Genomic DNA, 27,882 nt, shown 5'->3' on the forward strand with positions numbered 1-27,882 from the left:
CATATTTGTATGCAGCTTTATTAACTCATTGATTTAAGAAATATATTACATTGTTTGCAAACTGATATGTAAACAGGTGGTGATCAAAACAGGTGGGGAACCCTGAATGACGGGTCAACACTGAGCCTGTCATATATGTATTGGATAATGGCACAGGATGGCTCTCTACTCCTAGTAACAAAAACTGCTCAATTCTTCCATTATGGAGGCTTACACTACTGGAACCAACCACACAGTGGCAGCATTGTGATGTAGATGTGACAACATGAATGAGCATTTGTTGCAATTTCAAATACTAATGTTTATGACCCAGGTCTAATTTACAGGTTGTGTTCATTAGAGCACAATGCGGAAAATGAAAATGAGTGTTTCTTATAGGCCAATTCCAGGTATAGAACCTCCCCGATTCAGTGAGGTTTCTTCCGTTTGGTGCATAATGAACACGACCCTGATCTCGTACAGTCATACACACAGAGTCATACACACAGACATGGGTTGAGAAAAGGAGAAGGCTTTTATTGAGGGTGTAATTTACAGTGGGCGGGGTAGGGATGGTTCATGATTCTGGAGTCTGTTGCTTCTGCTCTGAGGGTTTGGGTTGACTGTCCTGTGTCTGAATAGAGAGCTCCTCATCTAGACGCTCCTTCGCTCTCACCACCTTCAAATACACAGAGGGACGGACACACACACACACACACACACACACACACACACACACACACACACACACACACACGCACAAGCAGACGGGACACACGCACAAGCAGACGGGACACACACACACAAGCAGACGGGACACACACACACAAGCAGACGGGACACACACACACACAAGCAGACGGGACACACACACACACAAGCAGACGGGACACACACACACAAACCAAGCAGACGGGACACACCACACCAACACCACCAAATCGAGAGCGGGACACACACACACACAACACACACAGCAGACGGGACACACACACCACACCACACGCAGACGGGACACACACACACACAGCAGACGGGACCACACATCAACACAGCAGACGGACACACACACACACACAAGCAGACGGGCATCACACACACCCCCAAGCCGACCGGGACACACACACACACAAGCAGACGGGACACACACACACACAAGCAGACGGGACACACACACACACAAGCAGACGGGACACACACACACACAAGCAGACGGGACACACACACACACAAGCAGACGGGACACACACACACACAAGCAGACGGGACACACACACACACAAGCAGACGGGACACACACACACACACACAAGCAGACGGGACACACACACACACACACAAGCAGACGGGACACACACACACACAAGCAGACGGGACACACACACACACACACAAGCAGACGGGACACACACACACACACAAGCAGACGGGACACACACACACACACAAGCAGACGGGACACACACACACACACACAAGCAGACGGGACACACACACACACACACAAGCAGACGGGACACACACACACACACACAAGCAGACGGGACACACACACACAAGCAGACGGGACACACACACACAAGCAGACGGGACACACACACACACAAGCAGACGGGACACACACACACACAAGCAGACGGGACACACGCACAAGCAGACGGGACACACGCACAAGCAGACGGGACACACGCACAAGCAGACGGGACACACGCACAAGCAGACGGGACACACGCACAAGCAGACGGGACACACGCACAAGCAGACGGGACACACGCACAAGCAGACGGGACACACGCACAAGCAGACGGGACACACGCACAAGCAGACGGGACACACACACACACACACAAGCAGACGGGACACACACACACACACACACGGGACACACACACACACACACACACACACAAGCAGACGGGACACACACACACACACACACACACAAGCAGACGGGACACACACACACACAAGCAGACGGGACACACACACAAGCAGACGGGACACACACACAAGCAGACGGGACACACACACAAGCAGACGGGACACACACACAAGCAGACGGGACACACACACACACACACGCAGACGGGACACACACAATTAATTGATCAAAATCCTTAGCAGTGCACCTCAATACATGGCAAATCCTATTTGTCTACTGTTCTGTTATCATAATGACACATTGACATTGTAAATATTCATTTAGACTACCACTGGATCTGGCATGTGGTGTCCTAATATAAGGCATGATAGTGACTACAGGTCTAGGAATGTGCGCCGTCACCAGCCTAATTTCAATTATCACCAGGACAGCTCTGTGCAAGGCTCTGTACAAGCACCAAACAGGTATGAAACCCAAGAGACTCAACTTGCCATTATGCCCAATGAATACCTCAAGGAGGTGGTCTGAGTCTTCATAGTCACAAGAAGGAAGCAATTGCTTGTTGAGTCACCTGGTTTCAAGCCTCTCTGACACTAGTAAGCACGGTCTCTCACAGAGATGGAGCCATACTGGAAATGAAACAATGACCTCATCTAGTAAGCACTGGCTCTCACAGAGATGGAGCCATACTGGAAATGAAACAATGACCTCACCTAGTAAGCACTGGCTCTCACAGAGATGGAGTCATACTGGAAATGAAACAATGACCTCACCTAGTAAGCACTGGCTCTCACAGAGATGGAGCCATACTGGAAATGAAACAATGACCTCATCTAGTAAGCACTGGCTCTCACAGAGATGGAGCCATACTGGAAATGAAACAATGACCTCACCTTGGACTGTAGATAGAAGGAGCCGCCCACTGCCTTGTCGTTGACTTTAAAAAGGTGTTCATAGTTCTGTTGACAAAGTACAGCAGGTCAGTCATGAACAGGTTGGCCCCACCAATGGCCTGATATGGAAATACATTTACAACCATACACACACTTGTCTGTCTTGTATGTAGGCCACATGAAGGAACTTCCTGTCTTCTAAATTTGTGAGTGTGGCCCTGTCCAGAAAACCCCCTAGCCCACGCCCTACCCCATACACACTTGTGTAAATATGACTGGATAGGGATTAACAACATGCAACATCTCCTCCTAGCCTGTTAGGGGACAAGATGGAGGTACCGGTACATTGTTTATACCCATCCAATCATCTGTGTGTGGTGTTCCTAGGGGAAGGGCTAGGGCAGGGACAGGGCCTGTGTTCTCTGGGTGTTGTCTTCAATGTACTTTAAAGTGTGTGTACCTTCTGGAGCTCCTCAGGGGTGAGCGTGGCGATATTGAGGATCTGCTGGGCCTCCTGTAAGGTCATCCCAGTGAGACTAGAGGCTGCTGCTGACTGCTGGCCGGCACGGCCCCTGGCCTCCGCTGCAGCTTGACTGGCTGCAGACAGAGACAGAAGAGACAGGGTTGGTCACCTTCTCAGGTAAGGACAATTTATGCAACAGAATTTGTTTCTCTCTCTCTCAATAGAGAGAGAAAGAGAGACAGGTAGAGAGACAGAAAGACAGGCTTAATTTCCCTAAATGAGACATGTTTTCATAGTCCATTTTACACTGAAATATCATATCAAAGCATTGTTGAGTGAGGAACATACCTGCATATTCTTGCCGCAATGCACGTGCAAACGCCCGTCCTACCACCTGCGCCCCCATGACAATGATCTGCGCAAGATATTTAGCCTACACAGAGACAACAGAGAGATTGTTAGTTACACTTTATGTCAACAGAATGCAACAGTCTGGTTTGGCTCAAGAAGGCTTAGTATTGCGACAGATTACAGCTCATAATGAATGAATGGCAACCGCAATGTAAAAACCCACTTCTCCGCCTCAGCTCACATTAGACCTGGTTAGTTTCAAGCAACATTGTGTTGACAGTCAACATTGTGAACCAGCCATAGGCATACTGTTACGAAAGTATTTCAGATCAGACAGAGCGGGCAAAGGAAGAGCAGGTTTGATGCATGCACAGTGACTGCAGTGCCGATGAGAGCATCATTAACTACAATGAACAAAACCATAAAACGCAACATGCAATCATTTTTACAATTTTACCCCTGTTACAGTTCATATAAGGAAATCAGTCAGTTGAAATAAATTCATTATGCACTAATCTATGGATTTCACATGACTGTCGGTCACAGACACCTTAAAAAAAAAAGTAGGGGCGTGGATCAGAAAACCAGTCAGTATCTGATGTGACCACCATGCAGCACATGTTGTCCCACTCCTCTTCAATGGCTGTGCGAAGTTTCTGGATATTGGCGGGCACTGGAACACGCCGTCGTACACGTCAATCCAGAGCATCCCAAACATGCTCAACGGGTGACACATCTGGCGAGTATGCAGGCCATGGAAGAACTGGCACAGTTTCAGCTTCCAGATCCTTGCGACATGGGGCCGTGCATTGTCATGCTAAAACATGAGGTGAATGACACGACAATGGTCCTCAGGATTTTGTCAAGATACCTCGGTGCATTTAAATTGCCATCAATAAAATGCAATAGTTGTCAGTAGCTTATGTCAGCCCATACCATAACCCCACCGCCACCATGGGGCACTCTGTTCACAACGATGACATCAGCAAACCGCTCGCCCACATAACGCCATACACGTGTTCTGCGGTTGTGAGGCTGGTTGGACATAATGCCAAATTCTCTAAAACGACGTTGGAGGTGGCTTATGGTAGTGAAATGAACACTCAATTCTCTGGCATCAGCTCTGGTGGACATTCCTGCAGTCAGCATGCCAATTGCATGTTCCCTCAAACCTTCAGACATCTGTGGCATTGCGTTGTGTGACAAAACTGTACATTTTAGACTGGCCATTTATTGTCCCCAGCATAAGGTGCACCTGTACATTGAACATGCTGTTTAATCAGCTTATTGATATGCATGCAACACTGGTCAAGTGGATGGATTACCTTGGCAAAGGAGAAATGCTCACTGACAGGGTCGTAAAAAATGTGCGCACAACATTGAGAAATACGTTTCTTGTGCCTATGGAACATTTCTGGGATCTTATTTCAGCTCATGAAACATGGGACCAACACTTTACATGTTGCCTTTACATGTATTCAGTGTAGTTAGCTCGCTTATTAAAGCAACAATATGAGCCAGCTTCCTAACGTTAGCTACAAAGGTAGAAGACATATCAAGGATACATTACGGTTGCATAAGCTAAATTAGACAGCAAAGATTGGCAAGAGAAGCAAGCAGCGTTTCTCCTTCACAGCTTCCCTCATCATGACATAGCAATTCATAGCGTTTCAAAATACAAAAATATCTCACCATTACTTATACCCGGGTTTATCCGATTATTTACAGTACAGTACACAATAAGACGGTGGAGGAGCACGGCGTTTTCACATGTACCCCATCAAGGTCGCAGTAGGTTCAAAGTTCAAGGGCCAAACTCGGAACAAAGATATTCGAGTTTGATGAAGATCCACAAACCGCACTTTCACTGTATGAAAATACTGCTCTCTAGTGGATGGCTGTTTAAATTGCACCAATTTTCATTGCACAGCCTACATAATCACGTCTCGCCAGCAGTCCAGACTTGTTTGCTTACAGCTAGCTGCACTAGGGTCGGACAGCAGGACCTCAATCCAGGGATGAGAAATACGTTGTACTACGAATTGTCCCATTGTTGCACCGGAAAGATTGAACGACTGCTCATTTTTACGGAAAGCTGCCCTTTTAATCCTCATGCTAGGTAGAAAGTGCTTTGAACAACAATGGATAGTCAGCCAATCAGGCTCAGTGCGGGCTGTCATTGCGCTGTGGAAATGTCAGTGACAAATTCATAACATTGCCTGTTTTTGCAGTAAGCAGGTCCCCTGTACAGTATCTGCGCCCATGAGGGGAGTAGGTTAAGTCAAGGTGCCGGAGGTGAGCTTTGCTGAGGGCCCTGAAGTGATTAGAAGTGATTTTAGTTGAGATTTCCTGTTTAAATACACCGTACCATGTATCCTCCAAGGAGATGTTTTATTGTCTCATGTGCAAGAGATTATTACTATGTTACTTTGTTTCAAAAAGTACCTTGTATCCTCTAAGGAGATGTTTGATTTAAACCATTAGCTTCTGAGTTAAACAATATGCTTTTGAGTACTCAGATGGTAGTAAGGTGTCACTAATCACAGTGGCTGCAGTCCACCGTACCATGCCATCAACCTACCTAACACCAGGCTTGCCATGCAGTCCTTCATCAGTCCTGTTTGGCAATAGGTAAACGCCATTTCATCCACTTTATTTTTCCTTTCCCATTGTTTTCATTCAAGTGAAATAATTGCTTCTATTATCTTTCTTCGGACACCCCTATTGTGGCCTGAGTTGGAAACAGTATTACTGTTGACATTATATTCTAAAATGGTACTAACCACCAGTGGGACATCTGTTATTGCTTTGGACATGATTTTCATGAATTAGGCATATACTTAAGTGTTTTTCTCTTTTCTCTGTCAAGACAATAGGATTAATAATTGCTATATTAGCTTACATTAGAATGCACTGGGGAACTAGTGGGAGGGAATTCTAATGCCACTGAATCATTTTGAATGAACAGATGCCAGGGCCCTCAGCAAAGCTCAGCCCATGTACCTTGACTTAAACTACACCCCTCATGGGCGCAGGTACAGGGAACCTGCTTACTGCCAAAACAGGACTCAGTCTGGTCTTCATACTGTACTGTATAGCAATGTTAGGAATTTGTCATTGTGAATTCATTTGCTATTGTATGTACTGTTTTTGTCCCTACAAATGCTTTTTAAACATGAATGACGATGTGATATGGTGTATTTGTTAAGACAGTGTCCACCAGTTATGTTTTTAGAGCTCGAACAAAGAAATAAACAAGTCAACGACAACAATGTTCTTTTGTGTGGCTGTTTATTGCCTTTGTTAATGCACCCTTGACAACAATGACATGGATTACCAATTAATTATTGTACTTCAAACGAGCATCCATAGTTCGGGGAAAGTTTGACATACTAAGCCATTCCCCACAAGGGACAACATAGTCCGAACACAGCCTGATTGGCTGACTATCCTTTGTTGTTCAACACAAGTTCTAGTGCCATTAGCATGAGGATGAAAAGGATAGCTTTTCGGAAAAACTAGCAGTCGTTCAATCTTCCCAGAGTAACAGTTGGGATAATGGAACAATTCAGAGTACAACACATTTCTCATTCCTGGATTGAGGTACGTTTTCCAAGCCATATCTCACGCCGGCTCTGCGGTGTCTTGATCTACACAGTCATGCTGTCTGACCCCAGTGCAGCTCAGTGTAAACAAGCGTAACGGTAGTGTAGGAGCCATTTTGGCCTGTTTATGAGTTGTGTATATGTTGTCTGTCAAGGGTAATTTGTACTTGTTTTGTACACTAGAGGGCACTATATGTTGGGGTCATGGGTCACTGGTCATGTGTGTATATAGGTAGCACAGGTGACCAGGAAGGGTTAGCACAGGTGACCAGGAAGGGTTAGCACAGGTGACCAGGATGGGTTATCACAGGTGACCAGGAAGGGTTAGCACAGGTGACCAGGAAGGGTTAGCACAGGTGACCAGGAAGGGTTAGCACAGGTGACCAGGAAGGGTTAGCACAGGTAACCAGGAAGGGTCAGCACAGGTGACCAGGAAGGGTCAGCACAGGTGACCAGGAAGGGTCAGCACAGGTGACCAGGAAGGGTTAGCACAGGTGACCAGGAAGGGTTAGCACAGGTGACCAGGAAGGGTCAGCACAGGTGACCAGGAAGGGTTAGCACAGGTGACCAGGAAGGGTCAGCACAGGTGACCAGGAAGGGTCAGCACAGGTGACCAGGAAGGGTTATCACAGGTGACCAGGAAGGGTTATCACAGGTGACCAGGAAGGGTCAGCACAGGTGACCAGGAAGGGTTAGCACAGGTGACCAGGAAGGGTCAGCACAGGTGACCAGGAAGGGTCAGCACAGGTGACCAGGAAGGGTTATCACAGGTGACCAGGAAGGGTTATCACAGGTGACCAGGAAGGGTCAGCACAGGTGACCAGGAAGGGTCAGCACAGGTGACCAGGAAGGGTTAGCACAGGTGAGAGGAGAACACATACAGTTGTTACCGTATCACAGATACAGCTTATAGACTGCATCTCTCTGTACCCTTTTCTATAGGAATATGTGTTTTGGAGCCATTTTTATTTTATATACGCAATAAATGGAACTTCACCCCAAAAGAGCAATGTTTGGAAAGCTGATTTTTCTGGACGTGTTATGGACAGCTCTCTCCTGTGCCAGTGGCGGGTCATAGGGAAGCACCACTACAGGTCGGGTCGGAATCTCCTGGCAACATCATGACATAAGTAGATTTACTAGTTTACCCCTTTTTCTTTGAGATTAACAAACGTTTCCCCCTTAAACATACTTTTGTTTTAAGCAACAGATTGAAAGACAAAGAAATGGCATGTGTACAAGGTTCAAACAGTTGTTTATTGCAAGGCAACATGAACATTCCCACAAAACCGTTATTCATAAGATGGACAGAGAAATAATGCATTATTCAAAGTATAAAAGAGATGTTTCTTTTTGTTAATTTCCCAAAGAACAATGTAAGACATTTGAGAGATTGCAGGCACAAAACACATGACAAACTCACAGTCACTGACACCAACGATATCTAGGCCCTACAGTCAATGCATTGGTGTCTGTTCACTTTTCAAGTACTACACAATGGCTGCGTTTACACAGGCAGCCCAACTCTGATATTTTGCCCAAGTACTGGCAAAAAGCTCTTATCTGATTGGTTTAAAGACCAATTAAAAAATGATCAGAATTGGACTGCCTGTGTAAACTCAGTGAGTCTGACTACTATTCAAGAATGCTTGGTTGGTTCCAGTCTTTCTGTCATTGTAAACAACATGATTGGTTCGATCAGACTTGGATTAGCCTATTAAAAGTATTGCCTTATGCTGTACTAGTCTTGATCTTGGCTGCTGTGATTGCATCATATAGTAATAATACCGTAAGTTATTAAGAAAAAGTAACAAAATGATTGTTTACTACAGTATAATAAAAGAATGAGCTCCTTTAGTGAGGAATACTTCAATAACAGTCTTAAGACGAAGTGTTAACATATGAGGTACATGAATTCCAGTTATACAGTCTATCAATCTAGAAAGAAAGGTACAGATACATACTACTCCCCACCATATTACAACCTCAGAGATCCACAGACACACTCCTGTACAACTCCCACAGGAGGTGTTTTGGCTTTTCAATACATGACACCCACATGTAAGAACGTCACACACATTTTAAGAGTCCCCCAAAACAGAGCGCAGCCCCAATGCTATAAACTATCTCCCAAGATCTGCTGGCTGAACTAAGATATGCACCTGGGTCATGTTCATTACGGCACATAACGGAAAACGTTTTGAAATGCTTTGCAACGGAAAACAAAAATCCAGGTAATCCCTCCCTGTTTGAGGTTGTTTTTGTCCGTTTGGTGACTAATGAACATGACCCTGGAGTGGTACAGGACTGTTAGTAGTTCTTTATCACTGGCCAGAGAATGAAGCTACCTAAACAACAAAATAATATTCTATTCCTATCAATAGAAATCAGCCATGCTTTAACCTGAAGGCTATTTACCCTGTTGTACCCTGTCTGTGTTTTTTTGCTGTGCGCTTGTTGAGACCGTATGAGGATACCACTGACCATCTAACATCCAGACTACAGGAGCTGGAGGTGCAGATGGGATATCCAGGTGCAGAGGTGGAGAGTGGGTCTATGTGTGTGTGTGTGTGTGTGTGTGTGTGTGTGTGTGTGTGTGTGTGTGTGTGTGTGTGTGTGTGTGTGTGTGTGTGCGTGTGTGTCAACATATAGTGATGCATAGGAGGTGGTAAATCTGGAAGACCATAGATACTGTATTCAAGAGCATGCGTTTGAGTTTTTCATAGTTACTGTGTTTAGAAGATTATGGAGTATGGTTCATATTGGCCCATAAAAAAGCAAGCAGTGGTCTAGTCATTATTATTATGACACAGGTGTAAGGTTAAAGGTGGTGCCAGACACACAGGTGTAAGGTTAAAGGTGGTGCCAGACACACAGGTGTAAGGTTAGGAGTGGTGCCAGACACACAGGTGTAAAGTTAGGAGTGGTGCCAGACACACAGGTGTAAGGTTAGGAGTGGTGCCAGACACACAGGTGTAAGGTTAGGAGTGGTGCCAGACACACAGGTGTAAGGTTAGGAGTGGTGCCAGACACACAGGTGTAAGGTTAGGAGTGGTGCCAGACACACAGGTGTCCATCCAGTGTGGCGGTAAGGGCTGGGTTGTAAAGGAGTGTTGGGAGTCATTTAACTATCTAGCCTAGTAGGAATGGTAGCTATTTACAGTACAAGGCAGCTGCAAGTCAAAGGTCAAATTGGTGTGAGGTTGCCTTTAACCACAGTCCTAGGATCAGATTCCCAACCCCCAGTCCTACCTTTAAACATTATGGGGAGGAAAACATATCTGATCCTGATTCAGTCAATGGTTAGAGGCAACATCTACTTACTCAGAGTAATAGGGGATGATAGGTTGATACGAGGATATGGGAGGTAGGGCTGCAAAAGTCTGGTAACTTTCCCTAAAATGTTCAGGAAAATAAGCAGGAAATCCAGGAATTCTCCAATTGGGATTTCTGGAAAATCTAGACATTTTGTTGACAGAATTTTGCAACCCTAAGGGCAGGTTAATGTTATGCGTTTGAGAGATGTTCTTTTGACATAGGACGCATCAGTGGCACACAGGAATGACACGTTTCAGTCCAGCAGGCCCCTTGGCTACTGCTGGACCCTGACTGGTCCGCAAGGCAACACACACTAGTCACCCTGAAAGACACAAGAGCATGGGTAAATGTGTGTGTGTGTGTGTGTGTGTGCACATTTGTGTTTGTGTGTGTGTCACTCACCCACTCATCGTCTTCTACTCCCTGGAAGGACTCCTGTGGTAGAGGGTTGTCGTCCATGTTCCCCAGCTTGCCTATCATGGCACTCAACAGCTGTAGTACAGACAGATGGTCAACACACTATAGTCCCACTACTGACTAGTGGTGAGTACCAAGACAGATGGTTAACACACTATAGTCCCACTACTGACTAGTGGTGAGTACCAAGACAGATGGTTAACACACTATAGTCCCACTACTGACTAGTGGTGAGTACCAAGACAGATGGTTAACACACTATAGTCCCACTACTGACTAGTGGTGAGTACCAAGACAGATGGTTAACACACTATAGTCCCACTACTGACTAGTGGTGAGTACCAAGGCAGATGGTTAACACACTATAGTCCCACTACTGACTAGTGGTGAGTACCAAGACAGATGGTTAACACACTATAGTCCCACTACTGACTAGTGGTGAGTACCCATATCTCTCATTTAACATGATATCAATATGAGCAAGACATATTGAGATATCGGTTTATCCTTGTTGTTAACCTACACTATTAGGTAATGAACATTCATGAGTCTTGCAGGGACAAACCCTCTCACAGGCTCTCAACAGCATAGTGAACTGGCGCTGCACATTGTATTCAAACTGGTTAGGTATGTCTATCTGCTACCAGAATATTTACGTCTAGCCCAATAGAAAACCTGCAAGCAGTTGTCTGGACTTCACAAAGCGGTGGAAATGAACAGAAAATGAAACATTCATACATGATATCGATATAGATTTTCCCATCACTACTAATAACTATTCACACTATTACTGTGACAAAACAATCACCAAGCTTCTAGGTAGCTAGCTGCGCCCACAGAGAAATACTAAGATAAAATGCTTGTACACATTCAGATTAGGGATGCACGATATATCGGTGGTATGCTGACGTGCATACCTATATACCGTAGGTACATGACGTAATGACGGAAAATGTAGCGCTACACGTGCAACACAGCATTCCTAACGTAGCCCACAATGCCTCTCGCACTGAGATGCAGTGCCTTAGACCGCTGCGTCCATGTGTGTGTTAACTATTTCACTTAAAAGGCCGCTTACATTTTTAATATCGGTAGCGTTTCTTTTTTGTCAAGGAAAATATCGGTATTGGCCAAAAATGTCATATCACTGGATCACTAATTCAGATAGTAGCAACACACACACACACACACACACACACCTCATCTTTCTTCTGCTCGTCAGTCTTCTCCTCCAGGTAGTGAGAGGATGGAAGGTACTTTCTCACTTGGACCTCCTTGGGCGCCTCACTCACTGAGGACGGACAGACAGACGGACAGACAGAAACAGTGACAGTGAGTTGGGAGGGGTTAGAATGGCAGTGGGCCACTGTGTATGTACGGGGTTGTGTTAGAATGGCAGTGGGCCACCGTGTATATACTGGGTTGTGTTAGAATGGCAGTGGGCCACTGTGTATATACAGGGTTGTGTTAGAATGGCAGTGGGCCACTGTGTATATACGGGGTTGTGTTAGAATGGCAGTGGGCCACTGTGTATATACGGGGTTGTGTTAGAATGGCAGTGGGCCACTGTGTATGTACGGGGTTGTGTTAGAATGGCAGTGGGCCACTGTGCATATACGGGGTTGTGTTAGAATGGCAGTGGGCCACTGTGTATATACGGGGTTGTGTTAGAATGGCAGTGGGCCACTGTGTATATACGGGGTTGTGTTAGAATGGCAGTGGGCCACTGTGTATGTACGGGGTCGTGTTAGAATGGCAGTGGGCCACTGTGTATATACGGGGTTGTGTTAGAATGGCAGTGGGCCACTGTGTATATACGGGGTTGTGTTAGAATGGCAGTGGGCCACCGTGTATATACGGGGTTGTGTTAGAATGGCAGTGGGCCACTGTGTATGTACGGGGTTGGGTTAGAATGGCAGTGGGCCACTGTGTATATACGGGGTTGTGTTAGAATGGCAGTGGGCCACTGTGTATGTACGGGGTTGTGTTAGAATGGCAGTGGGCCACTGTGTATGTACGGGGTTGTGTTAGAATGGCAGTGGGCCACTGTGTATATACGGGGTTGTGTTAGAATGGCAGTGGGCCACTGTGTATGTACGGGGTCGTGTTAGAATGGCAGTGGGCCACTGTGTATGTACGGGGTTGTGTTAGAATGGCAGTGGGCCACTGTGTATGTACGGGGTTGTGTTAGAATGGCAGTGGGCCACTGTGTATATACGGGGTTGTGTTAGAATGGCAGTGGGCCACTGTGTATGTACGGGGTCGTGTTAGAATGGCAGTGGGCCACTGTGTATATACGGGGTTGTGTTAGAATGGCAGTGGGCCACTGTGTATATACGGGGTTGTGTTAGAATGGCAGTGGGCCACTGTGTATATACGGGGTTGTGTTAGAATGGCAGTGGGCCACTGTGTATATACGGGGTTGTGTTAGAATGGCAGTGGGCCACTGTGTATGTACGGGGTTGTGTTAGAATGGCAGTGGGCCACTGTGTATGTACGGGGTTGTGTTAGAATGGCAGTGGGCCACTGTGTATGTACGGGGTTGTGTTAGAATGGCAGTGGGCCACTGTGTATATACGGGGTTGTGTTAGAATGGCAGTGGGCCACTGTGTATGTACTGTATGTTCTAAAGGCAGCAACACTAACCTAACTACTAGACCACAACAGGCCACATGCAGAGACAGTGTGTGCAGACAAGTCTTCTCTGACTTGATTAGTCTCAGTCAGGTCTGGAAGAACATGGATCTTCACACACGTTAATAGCTCTTAACAACTTGTCCAATGTCCTTTTCATGACATTTTAAATCACCTTTATTTGATTTCAACAGTCAAGCCCTCACTTCGGATGTTGTTAATTTGATTGGATAATTTCATTTACAATCACTACACCCTCCGTTCGTTTGATTGGCTGATGCTGATGTTCCATTAAAAGAACACTTCCTGTCCCATCAAAACATACAGCGGCAAGAAAAAGTATGTGAACCCTTTGGAAAAACCTGGATTTCTGCATAAATTGGTCATAACATTTTATCTGATCTTCATCTAGGTCAGAACAATAGACAAACAGTCTGCTTAAAATAATAACATACAAACAATATGTTTTTATGTCTTTATTGAACACACCATGTAAACATTCACAGTGCAGGGTGGAACAAGTATGTGAACCCTTGGATGTAATAACTGGTTGACCCTCCTTTGGCAGCAATAACTGCTCAACGGTCAGGAGGAATTTTAGACCATTCCTCTTTACAAAACTGTTTCAGTTCAGCAATATTTTTGGGATGTCTGGTGTGAACTGCTCTCTTGAGGTCATGCCACAGCATCTCTATCGGGTTGAGGTCAGGATTCTGACTGGGCCACTCCAGAAGGTGTATTTTCTTCTGTTGAAGCCATTCTGTTGTTGATTTACTTCTGTGTTTTGGGTTGTTATCCTGTTGCATCACCCAACTTCTGTTGAGCTTCAATTGGCGGACAGACAGCCTAACATTCTCCTGCAAAATGTCTTGATACACTTGGGAATTCATTTTTCCATCGATGATAGCAAGCTATCCAGGCCCTGAGGCAGCAAAGCAGCCCCAAACCATGATACTCCCTCCACCATACTTTACAGTTGGGATGAGGTTTTGATGTTGGTGTGCTGTGCCTTTTTTTCTCCACACATAGTGTTGTGTGTTCCTTCCAAACAACTCCACTGTAGTTCATCTGTCCACAGAATATTCAGCCAGTAGCGCTGTGGAACATCCAGGTGATCTTTTGCAAACTTCAGACATGCAGCAAATGTTCTTTTTTGGACAGCAGTGGCTTCTTCCGTGGTGTCCTCCCATGAACACCATTCTTGTTTAGTGTTTTACGTATCGTAGACTCGTCAACAGAGATGTTAGCATGTTCCAGAGATTTCTGTAAGTCTTTAGCTGACACTCTAGGATTCTTCTTAACCTCATTGAGCATTCTGCGCTGTGCTCTTGCAGTCATCTTTGCAGGACGGCCACTCCTAGGGAGAGTAGCAACAGTGCTGAATTTCTCCATTTATACACAATTTGTCTTACCGTGGACTGATGAACATCAAGGCTTTTAGAGATACTTTTGTAACCCTTTCCAGTTTTATGCAAGTCAACAATTCTTAATCTTAGGTCTTCTGAGATCTCTTTTGTTCGAGGCATGGTTCACATCAGGCAATGCTTCTTGTGAATAGCAAACGCACATTTTGTGAGTGTTTTTATAGGGCAGGGCAGCTCTGACCAACATATCCAATCTTGTCTCATTGATTGGACTCCAGGTTAGCTGACTCCTGACTCCAATTAGCTTTTGGAGAAGTCATTAGCCTAGGGGTTCACATACTTTTTCCAACCTACACTGTGAATGTTTAAATGATGTATTCAATATAGACAAGAAAAATACAATAATTTGTGTGTTATTAGTTTAAGCACACTATGTTTGTCTATTGTTGTGATCAAATTTGATGACCAATTTATGCAGAAATGCAGGTAATTCCAAAGGGTTCACATACTTTTTCTTGCCACTATACATGTGTGTCATTCCAGGTACACAGAACCAGAAGACTTCGCTCAAAGCCTGTATCGGTAATTCTACGTTATAGAAGATCTCTGCCTCACATTGAGTTGATTGACGATTGTCTGTTAGAATAGATTTAGCTAGTGTCACCATCATGTCAAAGCACAAGGCAGATAATCTTGTCAAACCCAGGACTTGGCCCATGAAAGAGTGGATAGGTTGCCCCTTATAAACTGTACCTGCTCGGCTTCTCATCTGACATTCAAAAGGAGGATCTAACAGTAATGCTGTTGACTTCAGTCCACTGTTTGTACTATATGTGCCTGGTCGGAGCAGAGCTGAGGTTAGCCCCTACCTGGGGTCATGTCTTTGGGCTTGAGGCTGATGGAGTGGTGCTTCCCATCAGAACCAGCCAGCCAGGCTGAGGCTGTCAGAGAGGACTCCCACCACACTGCTGTGTCTGGGTACACATCATCCTGGAAGAACTCTTTCTGTGGACGGACAGAGAGGAGGGAGGCAGACGAGCCACGGCAGGATTAGTTCAGAACTCAAACAGCTCAAACTCCACAGACTAAGTACAAACAGGGGTTCACATACCAAACCCTTTTTACTGGTGGTCCTTTGAGGCCCTGGTCTGAAAAGTCATCAAATAACTGCAGGTTTTTCCTATTTCCCCCATATATACACTAGATGGCAGCGTTCAGCCATAACTCACTCTGACACGGGGGACTCTAAAGACCACTGGCTCTATGGAGGTCTTACTGAGCCTCAGACCCCTGGCCACCTCTACCTCTTGCACCACACACTCAGTCTTCGGCAGGAAGGCCAAGCCCTAAACACAGGAAACAGGAAGTTCATGCAGAGAGATTCTACAGGTCTACAGGAGCCAGAGTAATTGATTAACAGATTGTCAATTAGTCAGTCAATCAATTCACAGACATTTTATACAAGTCACAAATTCAGGGAAATGTTTTTATCCATTGACTACAAAACATGTAATAAGAAGGAGTGGGATATAGGAAATGAGAAAAGAAAGAGGGAAAAGCAGGGATGTAAATGCTGTAAACATAAAGCCTATACCTTGTGAGGCTCTGAGGAGTTGAAGCTGGCACATTCCAGGAAATAGGGAGCTTCTGGCACTATCTCAAAGATGTACACTCGCGTGTCACCCTGGTAAACGTAAACAACAATAAACAATGGCTGTATAGGTTTCTCGTGTCAAAGTCTGGGTATGGGGAGTCAGTATGGATCTACCAATCCACCACCACCAATGGCCGACATTAACCCGGTCCCAGATAGTTTTTTGTTGTCTACTAGCCATAAGAGTTGGCAAGACAGCACAAACAGATCGGGAACCAGGCTAGGCAGACATTATTATCATTAAGCGCAAGAGTCTGTAACAGACTTTCAACACAACATCAAGTCAATATGGGCTCTATTTTCTCTATACAAAAGAAATGCTCTGTTTATTTGTTTGTTTGTTGTTTACCTTTCCGGTGAGGATGACGACGCTGGTGTCGGGGTCGTAGAAGGGAATGAGGGTGGAGGGCGAGACGTCGGTGGGGGCGCTGGCGATGGCCCCGGAGGACAGGGACTCAGCGGAGTGCAGGTATAGGGTTCTCTCACTGCGACTGCAGAAGGGGGAAAACACATCGGGGGTCAAAGGTGAGGTGAACTGTGGTGACATCATCAACGAGGTCTCGGGTCAGAGGGGTTGTTTTCCTCTCGTTCACCAGGACCATAAAACCATTGGTGCAGTTTTTTGTGTGAACCAAGATTATGGGTGAACTACATGTCAGACTGTCTGAATGGTCATACACAAACGATGAACTGAATGAATTAAATGAAGGTAAATGGATTAAGCACAAATTGAAGCTCAACTACCAAACAGAAATACAGAAATATTCACCTGTCGAATCCTGACACCATCAGGTATTTGCCGTCACACACCCACACCACACGGGCCCCTCTGTGGCCCTCAGGACCTGCACCCTCCTGCAGAGAGAGAGAGAGAAGGAGAATGAGAGAGAGAGATATATGGAAATACTCTGTTTCAACACAAAAAGGTTAAAAACTCCTCAGGTCTCCTGTACACACACCTGTACTGGGTCAGCAGACTTGCGAGGGTCGTAGATGCGCAATTTCCCATCCTTACACACCGTGGCCAGGAGTTTACCATCCGGACTCCACGCCATCCCAAATATCTATATGCACACCAGGCAGGAGAGAGGGAACAGAGAAAGGAACGAGTGAAAAGTTGAAATGAAGCGAAGGAGACAGGCAAAATGCACATTCCTTGTACATACTCTAGGTAGGATCAATCAATCAATATCCATCCATCCACCAATCATTATCCCAGATAAATTCTACCACGCCCCTATTCTCTAACAAAACCAGTGGTTCCACCCCCTGCCAATGCCACATTCCTTATGTCCCGCCCCTTTCCCTCCTCCCCCGTCACCTGATCCTGGTGTCCCCGGAGCGCTTTGACCTCGTCCCCAGACTCCAGGTTCCACAGGCGCACCGTCTGGTCGTAGGAGGAGGATGCCAGCAGGCCCGACGCCAGGGGGTGGAACTTGACTGAGTAGATCTTCTCGGTGTGGCCTGTGATTGGTCAAAACCACTGTCACTCACTCACATTCTATCAATCAATCAAGATATGATTTATTTCTATTGACAGATTGATCATGTTATGATCTACTCAGTAAGTCACACAGTATAAGGCTATATATAAAGATAATACCGGTATCCTGTTCATTTCATTTCTGTCACTCATTGAATGAAGGATAGTGCACTGATACATATGTGGCTACATTCACTTACACATCTACATGTTCAGATATTTCACATTGGGCCCCAAAAGCCCCAGCTCTGAGTCTAATTTCATTGAACTACTTTAATTGAACTTAATTGGGCTCCAGGCCCCTGTGGAGTGTGTCTTACCCTGCAGGATAGCCTCTGGCTCAGTCAGGGTCTCTGTCAGACCCCCCTCAGGCACCTGCCACACACGGATCTTAGCATCGTCACCCGCCACCACCAGTCTGTGACTGTTGAAGGGGTCCCAGGAGAAGTCAGCCACGTTGACAGAGTTCTGGATGGTGGGCAGGCCCGTGTCCGCTAGCTTCCCAGCCTGAGACAACTGAGGGGAGGAGGGGAGGAGGAGGGGGGCACTGAGATACGTCCGTCTTTCTTTCATGTGTGAACCAATAGAACCACATCTTTGGTCTAATATGGTGGCCCCCACAGAGATCCTAAATCATTATTTAGACTATTCATTCCTATTATTTGATGACATTCTACTGTACATATCATTCTGTAGTGGCTGCAAATTATTTCATGTTGGTTGAAGCACTGTCTACTCCCCTCCAACTCCCTGTAGCTCAGTTGGTAGAGCATGGTGTTTGCAACACCAGGGTTGTGGGTTCGATTCCCACGGGGGGCCAGCACAGGAAAAAAAAAAAATGTATGAAATGTATGCATTCACTACTGTAAGTCGCTCTGGATAAGAGCGTCTGCTAAATGACTAAATGTAAATGTAAATAAGAAGACGCAGCCATAAAACACCCTCACTTTAGCACAATCCTGCTTTCTTCTCCAGGGCTCACTTAAAATAGATAAATACAAAGACAAATAAAAATAACTAAAAGAATACTACAATATTTCGGATAAAGACACATTATCTTCCATTTTCTAAGTGTGGAAGTACCTCAAAGATGGCGATCTGACCCCCGGCTGTGGCGAGGGGCACGGCTACGCGATGGCGGTTGGCACAGAAGCCATCACACTCCCCGGGCGTGGTGAGGTTGAGCCCCTTCAGGTTGGTGAAGTGGGTGTCTCTGTGGAGCACCGCACCCTGCAGGTGACGAAACTTACTGCTGGGACCTGGGGGAGGAGGAGAGGGAGAGCGAGGGAGGGAGGGAGGGAGGGAGGGAGGGAGGGAGGGGGAGAGCAGGGTGATTTTAGACCTTAGCTACATTATTTGTAACCTGGGTCTTGTTCATTAGGCTCCAACCTGAAGAAATGATTGGCAATGTACCTGGTCCAATAAGAAATGCTTGTTTTAGTTTTACATTGCAAAACATTTTGTTACGGAGTGCCCAATGAACACAACCCAGTTACATTATTAGAAACCTAGTCCCATACTATATGTGCTGTGGGAAACTCTTGCATGGTTAACAAACAAGTTGGTTACAGCACATTTAGAATGTTACCAGGCTACATCAGACGGGGATACTGGCAGGGTGCCTGGTCCCAGATCTGTTTGTGCTGATATGCTAGCACTGTGTAGGATTGGGTCGTCAGACAGGTTCAGATTAGTGTCAGTTGTAAATACAGCTCACACCAACAGTCAGCATGACATTATAACTAGATAATGACAAGGTTAGGAAATGAGAGGAGATGAGAGAGAGAGAGAGAGAGCCTTACCTAGCATTGAGACTGACACTGTCAAATCTTACATATCATACTTCCTAATACCATAACCGGATATGTAACACATAGCATTGTGGGTAATGTAGTACCGCTACAGTTTCCCAAAACAGCCTTATTCAGCATGTTGCTGATGGGTAAGGATGTGTGTGTGCGTATGTGTGGTGTGTGTATGTATGTGTGGTGTGCGCGTGTGTGTGTATGTGTGTGTGTGCGTATTCACGTATATGTGTGTTTGTGTGTGTGTGAGATGGAGCACTGCTACTGTTTCCCAAACAGCCTTACCCAACATGCTGCTGATGGCTTTGACACTCTGGCTGGGGCTGGGTTGGAAGCCTGAGGAGAGGCCAGAGGTGGAGGAGGGGGAGCGGGACGGGGCAGCACTGCTGCTGGGGGAGCTCAGGGGACTGCTGGAGGTGGAGCAGCCTCGCACTGGAGCCTCCTGGAGAGGAAGAACAACAGTAATACATATACAATATATAATCATATAATTAAACAATAAGGCCCGAGAGGGTGTGGTATATGGTCAATATACCATGGCTAAGGGCTGTTCTTTGCACGACACAACGCGGAGTGCCTGGATACAGCCCTTAGCTGTGGTATATTGGCCATATACCACAAACCCCTGAGGTGCCTTATTGCTATTATAAATTGGTTACCAACGTAATTAGAACAGTAAAAATAAATGTTTTGTCATACCAGTGGAATATGGTCTGATATACCACGGCTTTCAGCCAATCAGCAACAGGGCTCGAATCACCCAGTGTATATATCCAATATAGTGTATATGGTCTGATTAATATAAAATACTTTCTAGAGAGAAGGAATAATAATATGGTCACTAAACCAGATGTCTTTATCCAAAGCTACTCACAGGTTTACAGACTACTTTAATCTACACTTTAGATACTCACAGGTTCATCCAAGATATTCAATCAATACTGGATGTGTGGCCCGATGCAATAATATAACAACAATTTGAAAAAAATTCCATTTGTCTTAAAAATACAATAAAAAGGTAGTTGCAAGCAGAGGGAATGAGGGAACGGAGGGAATGAGGGAACGGAGGGAACGGAGGGAATGAGGGAACGGAGGGAATGAGGGGACGGAGGGAATGAGGGAACGGAGGGAATGAGGGGACGGAGGGAACGGAGGGGACGGAGGGAACGGAGGGAATGAGGGAACGGAGGGAACGGAGGGAATGAGGGGACGGAGGGAATGAGGGAACGGAGGGAATGAGGGAACGGAGGGAATGAGGGAACGGAGGGAATGAGGGAACGGAGGGGACGGAGGGAATGAGGGAACGGAGGGAACGGAGGGAATGAGGGGACGGAGGGAATGAGGGAACGGAGGGAATGAGGGAACGGAGGGAATGAGGGAACGGAGGGAATGAGGGAACGGAGGGAATGAGGGAACGGAGGGAATGAGGGAACGGAGGGAATGAGGGAACGGAGGGGACGGAGGGAGCCAAAAGAGAAATGAAAGCGACCCATAGAGGGGGAGAACGGATGATGTTGGACTCTCACCTCTTTGCTCCTCCCACTGGGCAGCTCTTTCTTAGCAGGCATCTGATTGGCTGGTTTAGCGTTGTTAGGCTTCTGACGATTGGATGGGTTGACACTGACCTTGTCAACCTGAGAAGACGCACATGATTGGATGTTTAAGAGAACAGCAGGCTATTGCTTGGTCCTGAAGTACAAACCACGCCAAAAACCAAGCACTTCTATTGGTACTGTATGCACATTGTATTCAAGTTAGAATACAGATTCTAGTTATATTGTGTAGAGTGATGGTGATACATCCAAGTTAGAATACAGATTTTTGTTATATTGTGGAGAGTGATGGTGGTACATCCAAGTTAGAATACAGATTATAGTTATATTGTGGAGAGTGATGGTGGTACATCCAAGTTAGAATACAGATTATAGTTATATTGTGGAGAGTGATGGTGTTACATCCAAGTTAGAATACAGATTATAGTTATATTGTGGAGAGTGATGGTGTTACATCCAAGTTAGAATACAGATTATAGTTATATTGTGGAGAGTGATGGTGTTACATCCAAGTTAGAATACAGATTGTAGTTATATTGTGGAGAGTGATGGTGTTACATCCAAGTTAGAATATAGATTGTAGTTATATTGTGGAGAGTGATGGTGGTACATCCAAGTTAGAATACAGATTGTAGTTATATTGTGGAGAGTGATGGTGTTACATCCAAGTTAGAATATAGATTGTAGTTATATTGTGGAGAGTGATGGTGGTACATTCAAGTTAGAATACAGATTGTAGTTATATTGTGGAGAGTGATGGTGGTACCTGTTTCTCGCCACCTTTCCACCACTCTGCAGCTGACATGGCTGCCGTCCGGCCCAAGGTGTCTGGGTACAGGTCTGCATGGAACTCCTGTCCTGACTGAATTAGATACACACAAAAGCAGACATACTCTAAAATGGAAGACATAAAGGCTTGCTGCCTGTTGAATGGTTGCTCGTTCCATAACTTTATTTTCCTCAGTGACTACAAAGACACTATTGCCAAGTCCCACCCATCAGTTTAGAAACAAGTACAGGGAAAGAACTGTTGACATGGCATCAAAATGACAGATGGATCTGCTGTTACAGTAGCCTGAGAGATACTGGACCTTGCGGGGCACGTGGTAGTTGATTGGCACGATGAAGCTGTCCGTCAGCTGCAGGACCCGCATGACCTCACAGGACAGGACGTCCAATGCCAGCTTGGGTACCATGGCAACGCCTCGCGTTGGGGCGTCCGTCAGACAGTGGCTCACTGGAGAGAAAGAGAGGAGGAGAGAATAAGAGTGAGAAAGAAGGAGAGAGTAGAGGACAGACCTGGGTGTGTGAGAGAGGGAGAGGTAGGAGGACAGACCTGGGTGTGTGAGAGAGGGAGAGGTAGGAGGACAGACCTGGGTGTGTGAGAGAGGGAGAGGTAGGGGGACAGACCTGGGTGTGTGAGAGAGGGAGAGGGAGAGGTAGGAGGACAGACCTGGATGTGTGAGAGAGGGAGAGGTAGGAGGACAGACCTGGGTGTGTGAGAGAGGGAGAGGTAGGGGGACAGACCTGGGTGTGTGAGAGAGGGAGAGGGAGAGGTAGGAGGACAGACCTGGATGTGTGAGAGAGGGAGTGGGAGAGGGAGGAGGACAGACCTGGGTGTGTGAGAGAGGGAGAGGTAGGAGGACAGACCTGGATGTGTGAGAGAGGGAGAGGTAGGAGGACAGACCTGGGTGTGTGAGAGAGGGAGTGGGAGAGGTAGGAGGACAGACCTGGGTGTGTGAGAGAGGGAGAGGGAGAGGTAGGAGGACAGACCTGGATGTGTGAGAGAGGGAGAGGGAGGGAGGGAGGAGGACAGACCTGGGTGTGTGAGAGAGGGAGAGGGAGAGGTAGGAGGACAGACCTGGATGTGTGAGAGAGGGAGAGGGAGGAGGACAGACCTGGGTGTGTGAGAGAGGGAGAGGGAGAGGTAGGAGGACAGACCTGGGTGTGTGAGAGAGGGAGAGGGAGGAGGACAGACCTGGATGTGTGAGAGAGGGAGAGGGAGAGGTAGGAGGACAGACCTGGGTGTGTGAGAGAGGGAGAGGGAGAGGTAGGAGGACAGACCTGGATGTGTGAGAGAGGGAGAGGTAGGAGGACAGACCTGGGTGTGTGAGAGAGGGAGAGGTAGGAGGACAGACCTGGGTGTGTGAGAGAGGGAGAGGGAGGAGGACATACCTGGGTGTGTGAGAGAGGGAGAGGGAGAGGTAGGAGGACAGACCTGGGTGTGTGAGAGAGGGAGAGGGAGAGGTAGGAGGACAGACCTTGGTGTGTGAGAGAGGGAGAGGGAGGAGGACAGACCTGGATGTGTGAGAGAGGGAGAGGGAGGAGGACAGACCTGGATGTGTGAGAGAGGGAGAGGTAGGAGGACAGACCTGGTGTGTGAGAGAGGGAGAGGGAGAGGTAGGAGGACAGACCTGGGTGTGTGAGAGAGGGAGAGGGAGGAGGACAGACCTGGATGTGTGAGAGAGGGAGAGGGAGAGGTAGGGGGACAGACCTGGGTGTGTGAGAGAGGGAGAGGGAGGAGGACAGACCTGGGTGTGTGAGAGAGGGAGAGGTAGGAGGACAGACCTGGTGTGTGAGAGAGGGAGAGGGAGAGGTAGGAGGACAGACCTGGGTGTGTGAGAGAGGGAGAGGGAGAGGTAGGAGGACAGACCTGGATGTGTGAGAGAGGGAGAGGTAGGAGGACAGACCTGGGTGTGTGAGAGAGGGAGAGGGAGAGGTAGGAGGACAGACCTGGGTGTGTGAGAGAGGGAGAGGGAGAGGTAGGAGGACAGACCTGGATGTGTGAGAGAGGGAGAGGTAGGAGGACAGACCTGGGTGTGTGAGAGAGGGAGAGGGAGAGGTAGGAGGACAGACCTGGGTGTGTGAGAGAGGGAGTGGGAGAGGGAGGAGGACAGACCTGGGTGTGTGAGAGAGGGAGAGGTAGGAGGACAGACCTGGATGTGTGAGAGAGGGAGAGGGAGAGGTAGGAGGACAGACCTGGGTGTGTGAGAGAGGGAGTGGGAGAGGTAGGAGGACAGACCTGGGTGTGTGAGAGAGGGAGAGGGAGAGGTAGGAGGACAGACCTGGATGTGTGAGAGAGGGAGAGGGAGGAGGACAGACCTGGGTGTGTGAGAGAGGGAGAGGGAGAGGTAGGAGGACAGACCTGGATGTGTGAGAGAGGGAGAGGGAGGAGGACAGACCTGGATGTGTGAGAGAGGGAGAGGTAGGAGGACAGACCTGGGTGTGTGAGAGAGGGAGAGGGAGAGGTAGGAGGACAGACCTGGGTGTGTGAGAGAGGGAGAGGGAGGAGGACAGACCTGGATGTGTGAGAAAGGGAGAGGTAGGAGGACAGACCTGGGTGTGTGAGAGAGGGAGAGGGAGAGGTAGGAGGACAGACCTGGATGTGTGAGAGAGGGAGAGGGAGAGGTAGGAGGACAGACCTGGGTGTGTGAGAGAGGGAGAGGGAGGAGGACAGACCTGGGTGGGTGAGAGAGGGAGAGGGAGGAGGACATACCTGGGTGTGTGAGAGAGGGAGAGGGAGAGGTAGGAGGACAGACCTGGGTGTGTGAGAGAGGGAGAGGGAGAGGTAGGAGGACAGACCTTGGTGTGTGAGAGAGGGAGAGGTAGGAGGACAGACCTGGATGTGTGAGAGAGGGAGAGGTAGGAGGACAGACCTGGGTGTGTGAGAGAGGGAGAGGGAGAGGGAGGAGGACAGACCTGGGTGTGTGAGAGAGGGAGAGGTAGGAGGACAGACCTGGGTGTGTGAGAGAGGGAGAGGGAGAGGTAGGAGGACAGACCTGGGTGTGTGAGAGAGGGAGAGGGAGAGGTAGGAGGACAGACCTGGGTGTGTGAGAGAGGGAGAGGGAGAGGTAGGAGGACAGACCTGGGTGTGTGAGAGAGGGAGAGAGAGAGGTAGGAGGACAGACCTGGGTGTGTGAGAGAGGGAGAGGGAGAGGGAGGAGGACATACCTGGGTGTGTGAGAGAGGGAGAGGGAGAGGTAGGAGGACAGACCTGGGTGTGTGAGAGAGGGAGAGGTAGGAGGACAGACCTGGGTGTGTGAGAGAGGGAGAGGTAGGAGGACAGGCCTGGGTGTGTGAGAGAGGGAGAGGTAGGAGGACAGACCTGGGTGTGTGAGAGAGGGAGAGGGAGAGGTAGAAGGACAGTATTGGAAAATGATCAACCACTGATGATCTGTCCTTACCTTGGGAAAGGAATGGTTCACTGGCAGACACCTCGAAGCAGTCAATGACACTATCTCCCTATGGAAGAGAGAACGAAGCAGACAGGACTGTATTTACTGAGGAAGATAATAGTAAAAGATGAAATGAGGCCAGCTGCCTTTATCCAATCTGTTAAGGGAGACAACAAACTATGTCTTACCAGCCCAGATACTGTGAGGAGGCCTGAGTCTGGGTCAAACAAAGGCATCAGGGTCCTGAGAATGGAGAAGAGGGGGGGAAGATGGAGAGAGAGAGTAGAGGGAGGGAGGAGAGAGAGAGTAGAGGGAGGAGAGAGAGAGAGAGAGTAGAGGGAAGAGAGAGAGGAGAGAGAGTGCAGAGGGAGGAGAGAGAGAGAGAGTAGAGGGAGTAGAGGGGAGAGAGAGAGCAGAGGGAGGAGAGAGAGAGAGTAGAGGGAGTAGAGGGGAGAGAGAGAGCAGAGGGAGGAGAGAGAGAGAGTAGAGGGAGTAGAGGGAGGAGAGAGAGAGTAGAGGGAGTAGAGGGGAGAGAGAGAGAGGAGGGGGAGGAGAGAGAGAAGAGGGGAAATGAGACAAAGAGAGAGAAGATTTTCAACAAGTTGCAAAACAAGTTGAATCAATCACAAAAATCAACAGGCCAGTTTAGTGTAGTTTCAATCACCAACCACTAGATGGGGAAACACACCACTCATAGGAGAAATGCTCCATGTCGTAGTTCAGTACTATGAACCTTAACTTGCACTGCAGATATCCTGCCATTATAAAGAATAACAACATATTAATCAAAGCAAGCACAAAAACATTTCTGGCATTAAATTACAAATTGAGGGCAAAAATTCTACACACACACACACACACACACACACACACACACACACACACACACACACACACACATACATACATACATAGTGTCCAGGGGACTTCCTGTGAGAGTCAGAAGGGAAGGGGTGTGTGAGGTCACAGCTTCACATCACAGACAGTCCCTCCATGAGAATGACAGAGCAAGGCATCATGGTCAGTGAGAGAGAGAGAGAGAGAGAGAGAGAGAGAGAGAGGGATGGTTGTTGATAGTGAGGAAGATAGAGGTAGAGGTGGAGATTCTGATAAAAATGCAGACCTTTCAGAATATCTGTTCTATTTTATATATCTATATTTATCTGAATGTTCCACAACGCTGTGCCCCACTGAACACAACTGGCTGGTCAATCAGGCCCATTCTATGGCTGAATGTCACACACAAACACACAAACACAGATCAACCAGGGTGAGAAGTGATTTCATGATGTATAAATATGAATCTAATGACAGACTGGAGTAGACTGACTGTTCTCCCTGCTACCGCTGTCTGTCTGTCTGTCTGTCTGTCTGTCTGTCTGTCTGTCTGTCTGTCTGTCTGTCTGTCTGTCTGTCTGTCTGTCTGTCTGTCTGTCTGTCTGTCTGTCTGTCTGTCTGTCTGTCTGTCTGTCTGTCTGTCTGTCTGTCTCTGTGTGTGTGTCCCAAAGCACACAGCAAATAGACTTTCAGAGTTGAACTCTGAGAAGCTGAATGAGAACAAGGACATGCTGTACAGACTGACTTCTGGAAAAGTGCTGTGATTGGTCCCTTGTTCAAACCAAGGTGTTTTGGTTGTTTCTGATGGAAGTGGAACTGAATAGGGGCCCCGCTACCCCCTATTTCCATCTCCCTCTCTCTCACACACACATCTCTCTTTCTCTCACACTCCTGCAGATTGGACTGAACCCCTCCATCCCAGCCCTGTGAAGTCAGTGAGGGGCGCCACGCTTCGTTAGTGCCTCTCTGTGTTCCCATGTCCAAGTCAGTCCACAGGGAGCCCCTCCATTCCCACACCCCCTTGTTCCATCCACCCCTCTCTCTCCCTCCTCTATGTCTCCAATAGGTGCAATACCAGTTATGTCTGCAAAATGCCCTTTCTCTCATTCCCTTATCTCTGTATGTTTATCTTGTGTTTTCTCACACTATCCCATAGGAGAAACTTACACCAATCACACAGCTGAATAATGGACTTCTGGCTTTATCACAGATCATTGTTGCTGTTTTCTACAGTGTCACGCTCCACAGCACTGGGACTGGGACTGTAGTAAACAGTAGCAGCAGTCTATGTGATGAGTCCAAACAGTGTAAAAAGGGTCAATGCAGATATTCTGGGAAGCTATTAAGTTCATTATTTAACAGTCTAATGGCTTGGGGGTAGACGCTGTACAGGGTCCTGTTGGTTCCACACTTGGTGCATTGGTACCGCTTTCTGTGCAGTAGCAGACAGAACAGTCTCTGTGTGTGTG

The 27,882-nt window shown here is 47.3% G+C and overlaps 2 protein-coding genes across 3 annotated transcripts in view; both read right to left on the reverse strand.

Annotated features, from left to right (window-relative positions):
• Positions 1-491: 491 nt before the first annotated feature.
• On the reverse strand, positions 492-5,387 carry pam16 (presequence translocase associated motor 16). 2 transcript variants are annotated; one of them, XM_029773678.1, is made up of 6 exons: positions 5,261-5,387; positions 3,566-3,650; positions 3,215-3,351; positions 2,755-2,820; positions 2,575-2,610; positions 574-658 (listed from the first exon to the last, which is right to left on the reverse strand). In XM_029773678.1, exons 1-5 carry the CDS (start codon positions 5,261-5,263, stop codon positions 2,575-2,577), a joined length of 327 nt encoding a protein of 108 aa, XP_029629538.1. In that variant the 5' UTR covers positions 5,264-5,387; the 3' UTR covers positions 574-658. The 2 variants fall into 2 exon arrangements, with proteins under 2 accessions (XP_029629529.1, XP_029629538.1); XM_029773669.1 differs by lacking the exon at positions 2,575-2,610 and having other exon boundaries at positions 492-658; positions 5,261-5,386.
• A 3,022-nt stretch (positions 5,388-8,409) lies between these two features.
• coro7 (coronin 7) overlaps positions 8,410-27,882 on the reverse strand; it is a 266,473-nt gene continuing 247,000 nt past the window's right edge. The window contains exons 10-27 of the mRNA XM_029773573.1: positions 25,765-25,819; positions 25,586-25,643; positions 22,493-22,638; positions 22,168-22,263; positions 21,375-21,482; positions 20,134-20,290; positions 19,127-19,302; positions 18,364-18,559; positions 17,882-18,024; positions 17,520-17,624; positions 17,330-17,415; positions 16,910-17,051; positions 16,501-16,590; positions 16,136-16,252; positions 15,776-15,911; positions 12,108-12,199; positions 10,894-10,983; positions 8,410-10,813 (exon numbers count right to left, since the gene is read on the reverse strand). Of these exons, the coding sequence (XP_029629433.1) occupies positions 10,805-10,813; positions 10,894-10,983; positions 12,108-12,199; positions 15,776-15,911; positions 16,136-16,252; positions 16,501-16,590; positions 16,910-17,051; positions 17,330-17,415; positions 17,520-17,624; positions 17,882-18,024; positions 18,364-18,559; positions 19,127-19,302; positions 20,134-20,290; positions 21,375-21,482; positions 22,168-22,263; positions 22,493-22,638; positions 25,586-25,643; positions 25,765-25,819 (2,002 nt within the window). The 3' untranslated portion in view covers positions 8,410-10,804. The remainder of the gene's footprint in view (positions 10,814-10,893; positions 10,984-12,107; positions 12,200-15,775; positions 15,912-16,135; positions 16,253-16,500; positions 16,591-16,909; positions 17,052-17,329; positions 17,416-17,519; positions 17,625-17,881; positions 18,025-18,363; positions 18,560-19,126; positions 19,303-20,133; positions 20,291-21,374; positions 21,483-22,167; positions 22,264-22,492; positions 22,639-25,585; positions 25,644-25,764; positions 25,820-27,882) is intronic.

This window comes from Salmo trutta, chromosome 1 (assembly GCF_901001165.1).
Source record: "Salmo trutta chromosome 1, fSalTru1.1, whole genome shotgun sequence".
NCBI classification, from domain to species: Eukaryota; Metazoa; Chordata; class Actinopteri; order Salmoniformes; family Salmonidae; genus Salmo; species Salmo trutta.

What these genes read in the sequence shown, in the direction of transcription:
- pam16 (XM_029773669.1), bottom strand. An exon ending in ATTGCGGCAAGAATATGCAG is followed by an intron (nt 3,352 to 3,565) that starts GTATGTTCCTCA and finishes CTCTGTCTGCAG; the next exon opens with CCAGTCAAGCTGCAGCGGAG. An exon ending in CCTTCTATCTACAGTCCAAG is followed by an intron (nt 659 to 2,754) that starts GTGAGGTCATTG and finishes GTGTATTTGAAG; the next exon opens with GTGGTGAGAGCGAAGGAGCG.